Consider the following 12,584-nt stretch of genomic DNA (forward strand, 5'->3'; position numbering starts at 1 on the left):
TCATATAGCCTAGCTGGCCGAGTGGTCTAGGGCGCTGGACTTTGTGCAGAGTCGTCACATTCTGAGACGTTATATATATATATATATATATATATATATATATGTTTAACATCACCAGATGATGGTAAAATTTACATTGAATATTTCGGATAACTGATATCCTTCTTCAGCATAAAACTTATAAAACCGCTGTGACATCTATGGCAACAACGCCTGCACAAAGTCCAGCGCCCTAGACCACTCGGCCAGCTAGGCTATATAAAAAATGTAGTCAGAATCCCAAAACTTCTGTTTTTTATTTAAATATGTGTTCATTGTCACTATCTCTGATAAGTTAACTTTTATTACTTTAATTAATTTTGAAACCTTCAGATAGCTTTTGATTTGTAAAAAATAAAAACGGATGTAAAAAAATGGTATTCCCTGTGAACTTGTTTAATTATGGGGTGTTCATCGTCACTATCTCTGATAAATTAACTTTTATTACTTTAATTAATTTTGAAACCTTCAGATAGCTTTTGATTTGTAAAAAATAAAAACGGATGTAAAAAAAATGGTATACTCTGTGAACTTGTTTAATTATGGGGCGACTTAACTTAAATGGGACGACTTAACCTTTTTTGCATTCGGAATGCTTCTATCATTGACTTTACATTTGAAACATTGTGAAAATGGCATCGGCTTTGGAGTCGTACGTGAATCGTATCCTTTAAAGTGGCCTTTTTGCGCAAGTTTGGGTTTAACTTTACACTTATATGCAGGAATCACTTTTCTTGTACAGTAATCCCTATTAGGATTCGAGAACGGGGCTGGTGTATGTGACAAATTCTCCTTCTCCATGTTCTTCTCCTAGGCTATGGCTATGGTATGCCTATGGCTATGCCGACTCGGCGACTGTCTTGCATGCCCGACACAGGTAGTTGTGGTCTCAGAAACAATATACATCTAAAGGTCTATCTTACGAACAATTAAAGCTAATTACAACGGAACAAATTACCCGACTGGATTGTAATTGGCAACTTTTTGTTGACAAGAGAGTCTGGCAGTTGATTCCAATCTCGAACTGTTCTCTTGAAGGAGTTTGTTAAGACCTAGCTCTTTCCTGGAAGAACAGTGTTGGCTTTCTTTGGTCTCTTCTTCATTGTATCTCTGTTGATGTCAATATGTGAATACATGTCTACATGTATATAAGATCTTCATGATCTTATATACATGTAGCAGATTTCCTGTACTTGGCAATCGCAATACTGGTATACCAGTATTGTGATTTTTTTCCAAAAATATGGTAATTGATGTATAATACTGATGTAGATGAAATAAATAATTGCAAAATACCAGACCAGTCAAAAATGAAATAATATGAATAAAAATATTAATCCTTGTTATCTTCCATTAGAAATTTTAAGATACAAAAATATTTCTGGAGAATCTTCCATTAGAAATTTTAAGATACAAAAATATTTCTGGAGAAGAACATCTATGTTCAATATGCAACAAAATTGATGAAGAAAAACATTTCTTTCTAAATTGTAATGAAAACTTTTACATGGGTATGTCTGCAAAATAAAGTTATTATTTTGTTATTGTTAAAATTTCTATTACAATGATTAAATGGTCATTACAGTAAACAGTCATTTATTTTACTTTATGTTTTAATCATTTATTATTAACTATATTAATTTATTTAATTTCAAAGTTCATTGAAGTTCTAAATAATCCTATATCATCTAGATAATTAAGTTATTAGTATCTAATTAAACCTTTTTGATGTCTTTGATCTTCATTATTTTTATCTTCATGATGTCTTTGATGTTAAATTTAAAGATAAATGTTTTAGAAAAATACAAGCCATGATGAGTAACTTGACCATAAATGGCCATTGAATTTGTCATGTCCATCATTCAGTAAACATGGCAAGCTTCTACACAGATCTAGCACCAAAAGTCATCTTTAGCGAAGAACCTACTGCAGTTACAGACTACATGGAGAAGCATGCTTTACTAGTAGCAGTCTGTAATTGTACGTCTTTTACCCAACCCATGGAGTTTGTCAGCAGACCAAACAGTACAACATCCGATGGTTTTGGCTGAAGGTGTACAAATCAGAGATGTATCAAGAGACATTCATATCGTACCATACACACTGGTTCATTATTTGAAATGAACCAAGTCATGTTAGACATGGTTATACATCATCTACATAAAGAGTCAACAGACCAAAGTTACAGCATAACTAAGTTGGTGAACTTGCCTATTGATCATGGTGGAGCTGGTACAGTTATGGAGATCAAAGTGTGTTTATATGGCAATTAAAGATTACATTACCAATAAGTACAATTCTGGTATACCAGTATTGTACAAAATTTTGAAAAAAAAGCACAATACTGGAATATTTTTTTTATACCAGTATTGTGAGCAATACTGGTATACCAATATTGCGATCGCCAAGTACAGGAGATCCCATGTAGTATTGTCAGTCATAATGTTTTTGCTCTCTCTTCTAGTTTGGTTCATTTCAAGTTCATCAACATGTTTGTTATACACCTAGGTGTTCTTGTTGTTTAGACATTTACAAGCCGCTCTCCTTAGCGCATTTTCTAGTTTTTGTACCACATTTGGGCTGGCGGGATCCCATACCATTTAGAATCAAGAACCACTGAAGAGCTCATTGTCCATGACTGAAGATACATTATGTACTACATGTATTATAATGAAGCTCTTACGACAAATGTACAAAGAGGCCCCATGTTTCTAAATCTGTTATACATGTATATTCAGCTCTCCAATGTCTGGGGTGCCACTATTAGCATAGACTTATATTATATATATATTTTAATTTGATGAAGAATCCTGCCATTTGATTGTTTTGTTGACAAAAATCAACATTGTGTCAATTGTATAAACTAACTTGCTATTTAGGCCACGCCCACCTTTTACGGAACTACTTTTTGTTTGTCAACATCTGAAACAACATTTTCAGTCACATTGTAACATTGAAACGTTTTTGTGACAATAAATTATTATCTAACTTTATGTCCGCCGGGTTTATGTCAAATTCCTGCTTTGATAAATGTCTTCAATTTTGGAAAATAACTGAACATGTCCCAGTGATGAAATGACAGCATCTTGCCGCTGATTTTAAAATGACGGCCAATTGTTTACTAGAATTACTACGTGGTGGGAAAAGTTGCTGTTTACTCAGGGTTGATAACAGTAATGGATACATCATTTTAACAGTGATGGATATATCATTTTTTAATTTTTAATTAAAATATAATGAATGTACTCAACTTCTGATTAGTTTATACACTATAACCTAATTTGAGTCCATTGTGGTGAACATGTTGCATGCTTAGTATTTATCCAGAATCAATATATATTTCCTGTACCAAGTACTAGTCACTAGTGTCATATTGTAGATTTATTTTACATTTTAGAGTTAGTGGACTTCATTCATTTGAAATATTGGTAAAAAAAATACTGAAGTGTCAAAAAAGGTAATCTTTTTTACATTATATTACTCATTCATACTGATCCCATTGTTAATAATGAAGTTAGTTACTTATTTCTGGTGTCATTCATATAGTATTGTACAAAAATACTTTTATGATCCTTAACTCAATAACAGGGACAGTTTCCATTATAACAGCTGATGGAAGGATCATAGTGGTAAGTTTATAGTAGAGGTGTGTAGTACTGATTTTAAAATCACTTTGTTATAAGTATTAAAATATAATACAAGAAGCTGTAAAGTAATAATGTGTTAAAATATTTATGACATGATCTTACCTGACAGAAAATACAATGTATGTAATCTCTGTCCAGTCTAAAGTAGCACTTTTAAAAAGAAAGTGATTCAATACATGTTTTCCAAATTTGTGAATATAACTGGTAATATTTGATTAAACTATTTGAATATAATAAAACTCTTTAATAGGACAAACATGATTAAACAATTAACTGCATTGTGTATAATCCAAATAGTCAATTTGGCTTTTTTTTCTCTGAATAACAGAAAGTTATTAATACACATTTTACAGTGTATATACTCTGTTGTTTCATTCAAATTTGAAGTATGGTATTAAATTTTACTGCTTCTAAGTTCTAAAAAATGGTATTAAAATTTACTTCTTCTGAGTTCTGAGTTGAAAAAACTGTAAGTAAACTACTGGTAAGAAAATTGTTTACCCTAATGTACAGAAAATATTTACTATAGTACACTGTATACTGTTGTTTTAAATAACAGTTACATTTACTGTACTAACCAGATAAATTTTATATCAAATATCCTAACTCTAAAATTTCAAGTTTTAAAAAAATATAGTTTAGACTGTCTTGGCATGTTTGACTCATTTAAATATCACCTGTTGTCCATCAACTGATGACTAGAAAATTAATTACAGCAGTAACTATTGGTGCCTACATTTTTTAATTTATAAAATTTACATTTATATGTCATAACTTGTTTGTAGGGAACCTTGAAAGGATTTGACCAGACTATAAATCTGATTTTGGATGAGAGTCATGAAAGAGTTTACAGTTCTTCACAAGGAGTTGAACAGGTTGTTCTTGGGTTGTATATAGTTAGAGGAGATAATGTGTAAGTAAAATTAGAAATCATACTTACTGTAAACAAGCTGATTGTCATATAGATGGAGTAAATGTGCAATCAATCATTATAAATTGTTTTGCACCTTATCAAGACATCTACAAAACTAACATTTACCAAAGAAACTGTTATGGTTACTGGTATGGCCAGTGTATATTCATAATTTCTTGCTCAATTAATGAATTAGATTTCAATTTATGTATTTAAGGTGAAGAAAATAAAGGTTCATACACATTTGTATTGAATGGAAAACCTTAAGTAAAAAATCACAGTGCATGTTTCTGAATTTAAAAAAAAGTTTATTTCAACTTCAATGAAAAAGGAAACATGTTTTTAAGCACATATAGTGAATATGAATATGTTGAATTTTACAGAGCATTGATAGGAGAGATAGATGATGAGGCTGACCAAAGATTAGACTTTACTGATATAAAAGCTGAACCTCTAAATTCTGTTATACATTAATGCCAGCCATAATAATTTGGATTTGGCATGTATCACAAGAGGCACTACTGCAATTTTCACATGAAGAAATACTGAAGACTGTCTCTTTATGTCATGTACAATGTGTGAAATTGACATCCTACTTGTGTTCATAAATACTTTATGACTTTTATTAGGCAGCTGAATGTGTATGTATAAATATTGTAATCAATTTTCACACATTTAAGCTATGAAGAGGGCTAACATACCAACATTCACCTTATAAAATTTTTGAAATTGTTTTAAACTTAAAACTGATATTTATATTTTTATGTTGGTTGTTGTCTGAAATACTTTTTATTTTATGCAAAATCTTGTTTCTAAACACCATTTGTAATACTTGGTTAGTTATAACAGATATGTAAGTAATTTCAATTTTCATTATTCAATCATTGTAGGTCTTTACAACTGATGGTTCCTAAGATTTTAACAGTTATGATCCTTGTAATATTGCTATTCTCATATGAAGAAAAAAATGTCATATTTTATGGTTTTTATTGTACAAAACGTTTTGTATTAAACTTTTACAAAGTTATTTATTTATTGATAATATTCTTTTTTTTTTCACTTTTCAAACTTCATTAATAGTTTGAATGGTAGCACACTGTGAGTTCTTTGTATAAAAAATTAGGCAAACAGAAAGATGTTGTCACTTTGAACTTTGAACTAACTTTGAATATAGGGAAAATCTAAGTATGTTAAAGGCTGCCTAGAAGACATTCATTTTGTTTTAAATGTTTTGTTAAACTTAAAAAGTTTGCTACATGTTTTCTTTTGTTTTACAAAAATGTCTAAAATTTTGTTACAAAATAATAATATATGCAACTTTTGAGATGCATCTCTCAGAGTAGCTAATATTTTAACTTTCATTTATTTGCATGTAGGTAATTTAAGACTTACATTGTTTGGATTTCTTTTTTTGCAACTTTTTCTTATTTACTTGTTGTGGAATCTCATAGGTTTTGTAACAATTTTGTTACAATTAAGCAATTTTGAACATATGCTGGAAAACAATTGGTTAAAAATTTTAATAATGGTTTGGACCATTCTGTAGGAATACTGGAATGACAATTTTTGAACTTCTCCAAAGTCATGAGAAACATACATGAAAGTTAAAAAAATATATAAAGCAAACTAATTGTAGTTACATATATGAGAATCAAGAAATGTGCCATACAATTGTCATCCAAGTATTTGTATTTAAAAGACCAATTGGCAGTCAAAAGGTTTAAAATTTCCCTCTCCAAACCTGAATTCATCAACATTTCAAATAACTGTGATTCAAAGAACTGCATTTTATTATGAACTTTGTTGATTAGTTATATATGAAGGGAACTATGGAAAGCTGTATGACATACATGTATTAGAAATATTCATGTTTTTGTAATTTTATGGAAAATTCACAGCTTTTGTTACTGGTACTTTCATTCTGTAGACTTTAATACTTCCAGTAGTGTTAAAAAAATATTATGGTGCTCTCTTCATTGTCCTTGTCAGTAGATTGCCATACATGTTGTCTTTAGACATTTGATTCCTAAGTATAACTTGAGTGTGTTAGTATTTGCATCTGTATGAAATTGTACCACAAAAGTACTTTAACTGATCAGAAATTGGAGGCAAGAAAAAGCCCAAATATTTTCTGACTTTCATACAATAACTTTAATAAATGCATGTAGATCTCTATGAATTTGTACTACAAGGTTCCATACTACCATATGCTAAAGAAGTACTTTAAGGGTTATGACCCAAGAGTTCGGAAACAAAGGGAACATTTGTCTGGTTTATGCACACAAGTGAATGGTACAACAATGTCCCATATCACGAGTCCTTAGGGTAAGGTTGGATTTTGATTTAAATAAGTTTGTTTGTTTGTTTGTTGGGGTTTAACGTCCAAGCAGCAATATTTCAGCTATATTCAGACAATGAACATGAAATGGATGATAAAATGAACATGAAATGAAAAAAAAGAAAGGATGGGTCACAAGGATAATAGAGTTGACAAATTTTGATTGCCACTGGAAAAAGGGGGGGGGGATGGGTAAGGTCGGGCAATTTAGCCTCCTGTGGCGGAGCGCAAAGGTTCCTACTCCTATCGAATACCACAGCAGGGTTCTTTAACGTGCAAGGAACGTGGCATCTTTCCCAACACGGTGCACCACTATGGTTTGCGGTCAGGTTTTCCGTATTATAGCCTGACAAACCTAGCATGTAACACGCCATGGGTACCCCATTCCACCACCTGGGGCACACATCCCAGTTGCTCTGTGGGCAGAACGCCTAGCCCCCGGCTAGGTTTCTGAGCACTATTTAGTCGCCTTATACGACAAGCTTAGCGCTGCTGCAGGCCTGTTCTTTTAACACCTGGACCGGCACGGGGCAATTTAAATAAGTTAAGACCCTTTGGAACTTGATAAGGACCAATAAAAAGAGAACTTTATAAGTTAAGTACTAAAGGTAAACACAGTACCTAAATTTTTAAGGTATTTCATATTTTTAGCTCACGTGGTGTCCATCGTCATCGTCGTCGTCATTTACAATTTTTTCAAAACTCATCTTCTCTGACACCACTTGACCAATTTGAACTAAACTTGGTATGAATGTTCCTTTGGGTATCCTGCATAGAACTGATGTGGCGATTTTTGATCCGTCACAAAACATGGCCACCGTTACTAAAAATAGAACTTAGGGATCAGACAATAGTTTTTCGCATATATCTCCAAAATGGTAAGGTTAAGCCCAATTCTGACCAGGTAAAAGTGTTCAGCATGATGAGATCTATATGCAGTTAAATTTTCATTTTAATCTGTTCAGCCATGTTGGAGTTATTGTCCCTTTTCGACGGTTTTTTTCACTATTTTTAATGTTATTTCTTTTAAAAATCTTCTCCTCTGACACTATTTGACCAATTGGAACCAAACTTGGTATGAATGTTCCTTGGGATATCATGCATAGAACTGATGTGAGGATTTTTGATCTGTCGAAAAAACATGACCGCCGCTACTAAAAATAGAACATAGGAGTCCGACAATAGTTTTTCGCATATATCTCCAAAACTGTTAGGTTCAACCAAATTCTTTCAATAGCTGAAATCTTCCTTATATTTAGGACTACAAAAGTCTTCAGGCATAAAATTTGTCAGACACCTTATAAGAGTTATTGCCCTTGACAGGGGAAAATGACAGGTTTCTTTTTTTTACGATTTTCAGCCATTGTCTTGAAAACTATGATAGATTTAGACTTTCATTTACTGAAATGATCCTTATGATAAGTCCTATCAAAGTTTTCTTGAGTCAAAATTGTTGGACAACTTCTTGTTTAATTTATTGCCCTTGAAAGACAAAATTCAACCAGGTGAGCGATTCAGGCTCCTGGGAACCTCTTGTTTCAGTTTTCAGCCAATATCTTGAATACTATAATAGATGGGAAGAAACTTTCATTCACTGAAATGATCCTTAAGATAATCCTAATAAAGTCTTGTTGAGTCAAAATTGTTGGACAACTCCTTGTTAAATTTATTGCTCTTGAAAGACAAACTTTTACCAGGTGAGCTATTCAGGCTCCAAGGAGCCTATTGTTTTAATAGAAGTGGGGTCATTTTTCATCGTAATGGCAGTTTGCTGACATTTTGAATGGTTAACATGTGAAATCTGGTGTGAAAATACTTGGGTGTAGTTTTCCTTTGACCCTGTAACCCTCCTCTTCTTCATTTGGATATTGATCATTTTAGCAATTTAAAGTTTCTATCTATCACAATATTCAAGATATTGAATGAAAACTTTAAAAAAAAAAAAAACAAACAAAAAACAAACAAAAAAAAAAACGTCTTTTTTCCCTTTTCAAGGCAAAAACTGGTACAAGGAGTCATCTGACAACTTCTATCCCTGAAGACTTATGTAGTCCTAATAATAAGGATCATTTCAGCTATTGAAAGAATTTGGCCAAACAGTTTTGGAGATATATGTGAAAAACTACTGTCTGACCCTTATGTTCTATTTTTAGTAATGGCGGCCATGTTTTTCGACAGGTAAAAAATCCCCACATCAGTTCTATGCAGGATACCCCTGCATAGAAAAAAGGCAATGACACCAACATGGCATAAGGATTAAAACGAAAATTTGACCGCAGATAGATCCCATCATGCTGAACGCTTTAACCCCATGCCAAAATTAGCTAAACCTAACGGTTTTGGAGATATATGCAAAAAACTGATGTCTGATCCCTATGTTATATTTTTAGTAAAGGCGTCCGTGTTTTTAAATATATCAAAAATCCCCACATCATATGTATCCAGGATACCCCAAGGAACATTCATACCAAGTTTGGTTCCAATTGGTCAAGTAGTGTCAGAGGAGAAGAGTTTTGAAAAATTGTTGACGACGACGACGACACGCCACGTGATGGCAATAGCTCAGATGGCCTTGGGCCAGGTGAGCTAAAAATGGAATATTTGCTATCAGCATACAAGAAAATGAATGATGGGTCAGTGTTGCATAATTTCAATCAAACAGTTTTTAGAAACGTTTGAGGTGGATGCTTTGCAGTACCACAAAAAATGTACAAAAACAACAAAAAACTATTTCCTGTAAATAAGAGATTTGCAACTGTCTGAAATCTCCCATTAACAAGCGGCAGGAAACGAGACCTCGTACTTACTTTATCGACAATGACAACTTGACTTTAAATGATCATAACTAAAAAGGTATTGCGAATATTGAAATAAAACTATCAGTTTCCCATTTTACGATATCTTAGCTTCATGTTCATACCCATTTTTCTGTCTGCCAAAACAAGCAAGAAGTATTGAAAACAAGTGATTTTTACGAAAATGAAAATAATTCAAAATTAAATTCATATCTTTCACATTAATTAATACCTATCACAACTCTTTTGTTTTTGTTTTTAAAGATAATTGAATAAAATCTGTTTCCCTATTTTACGTCTTCTGAGTGTATGCTACAAATCTTTTTAGACCATTTCATCAAAAGTGGAAAAAGTAGTTTAATGAATAAGTGGGAAGGTCCGGGAATCTTGTTCTCCGCCGCGTGATAATTTAATTAATTTGTATAACCAAATATGATCACTCGTGCCAAGAACGCTTGAAGAATTAACTCGTGCAACAAGTTCCGCTCACTCGTTAAATCTAGGCGTTCTTCGACACGCGAGATAATATTTTGGTTATTCACCCTTTCCAATTAATCATCCTATTAATTTTTTTCACTTACATGATATATCATAGCACCGAAGAATGCACGGGAAGGCTTGTACGGTATAAACCAAAGTTTGAACCTGCTGGATGAAAAACGCTCATTCCGACCGAATACGTAAAAGTTCTAAACCAAATTGACTGCAAGTTCCAAGGGTCCATGCTATGTAATATAATGCTATTACGTGGCCTATGTTGCCGTCTGTTACCTTTTGGCAAAATTATCTGACAACTTTGAAAAAATCTTCTCTGAAACCGTAAATCGGATCTTCAAAACTATGACCGGTCTACATGTAGCTATACATATGAGATGAATCTTTTGTTGATGTTAATAAAAAACATATCTGAAGTCTATATTAAAAGACAAGATGATCGGTTAGCATTGAATTTATGTAATATTTCGTTCGTTAGAATTAATTATACAAAGGTCATGTATATAATCAGGACACCGATATCTGTATAATGGTAACAGACTTAGGTAAGGGGGCCCAAAAAATAATTTCTTAACAGGATCACCGGTCCTAGGGGGTTTGCTGGCATGCCCCCCCCCCCCTCAAGAAAATTTTGAAATATTAAACCTCAAATCCTGCACATCCCTTCAGCACCTGCGTATGGAGTTTCCATATCACAACTTTTTGTACCGCGCTAGACTTCTTACAACTAGGCTTCTGGAACAGGTTTATGTTGCTACAAGATTGAAGTCATCACTACGGAAGTTTTCTGGTCGTCATCACGAACTTGTGGATCGTTTTTATGAGTAGCTCGGCGGGTGTTTATAGAATAGCAGAGGACGCTGCCTTACCCTGTCGGTGCATCTGGTTCGTGTTCCCAGTTTTTAGCGCAGTCCGAGTTGCTCGTTTACTTTTGTTGCTTTCTACGTATCATTTTCGTCATTTTATGTTCTTTGTTGTGTGTGTGTCTGTTTTCCATAACTGGTCTTTTCCCTGGATTACATTCTTTCGATTTCCGCTAGAATCTTGGTTCCCTTGATTACTCTTTGATATTGTTTACTTTGTACACCATGCACACTGCTACATGATAAGCTAAAATCTTATTCATTAATGTTTTTATACGAAGCATGGAACTAATAGATGTCTTCATCTCGTATTAGGTAAACAAAAAGGTTTCTTTTGTGAAAAAAACCACCCTGATTCTAACAAAAAGTATTCTGAGTCTATGTTATCTTGTTGGAATTTCTGGTCGACAACATTTAAAGAGACAACTGAAACACCTTCTGCCACATCTCTGGACTTTAACTTGTACATGATAATGCAGGACGTTAAAATTCGAAACTTTATGACAAATATGGTGGTTTTGACTTCCAAATTGCCAACTTTTCTTTCTTATTGGTAATATTAAAAAATTCTCCAGGCTATGAAGTTTACGTTTCACAGTTGATCCGTTACGGTAGAGTTTGTGGTCTGTATAGACTGACTTTCTGTAGACAAGGATATTGTCAAATAAACTTCTTAATCAGGGATACGTTCAGCCATTGTTCATATCGTCACTGTTGTTGACCGATAAGAAGTTTCTACATCACAATCGAGACCAGATCTTCAATTAGATTCCAAGTCTTACCGGACTGACAATCTATAGAAATTGACCATTACTAGCTGCAGTGGTATATATCGCCTTTGACATTACTGTATCGGAGCGTGTCAAATGAGCATGGTTATATAATTCACTTCGGTATTTACTCAGTTACATGTATTAATCGCTCTACCACCATTTGAAGGCGTGGAAATTACATAGAGATGCATTTCATGTCCTTAAATCTTCATGTAAATTGTTTACATGATGTCACTGAGTGTCAGGTTTTTATTTAATCCTTTATTGCTATATTATATTAAGTTCAATGTCAAATGTTCTGGCGTGTTTACATATATAGCTGGGATACTCGCATGTTTTATTATTGTGATTTTTTTATTATCTTAATTATTTGTTTATTTTGGATATATTTACACCATTTCAGCATTATTTACTTTATTTACAGCATAATACTTTGTTGAATTGAATTATATCGCCCATGTGCGAATTATTTTTTATGGGACCCTTTTGTGATTCGTGTATCCTATTACCATAGCTGTTATTTTTATGTATTACTAGAAAATAAAAAATATACGTAGCACATGCCTTGTTCAAATGCAAATTTAACGACTGGTTTGCTGTTTAATATGCTCTTATTTACGTTTATTTTCAAATTAAAAAACCAGTCTAAATAGAAATTGCATCAGCATCTCTGAAGTGTTTAAAGTGAAACAAAATTTGACAGCCATTGAAGCTCAAAGCT

General features: G+C 33.0%; 1 protein-coding gene across 1 annotated transcript; it reads left to right on the forward strand.

The window, feature by feature from the left end:
* Positions 1–616: 616 nt before the first annotated feature.
* LOC148627033 (U6 snRNA-associated Sm-like protein LSm8) lies at positions 617–6,772 on the forward strand. The gene is made up of 4 exons (XM_088565986.1): positions 617–702; positions 3,628–3,668; positions 4,472–4,599; positions 4,983–6,772. The coding sequence occupies exons 1-4, from the start codon at positions 672–674 to the stop codon at positions 5,071–5,073; spliced, it is 291 nt and encodes a 96-aa protein (XP_088422112.1). The 5' UTR covers positions 617–671; the 3' UTR covers positions 5,074–6,772.
* Positions 6,773–12,584: the final 5,812 nt, after the last annotated feature.

Source organism: Perna viridis, chromosome 1 (genome assembly GCF_037379345.1).
Source record: "Perna viridis isolate PV_CMFRI_1.1 ecotype Kerala chromosome 1, ASM3737934v1, whole genome shotgun sequence".
NCBI lineage: Eukaryota > Metazoa > Mollusca > Bivalvia > Mytilida > Mytilidae > Perna > Perna viridis.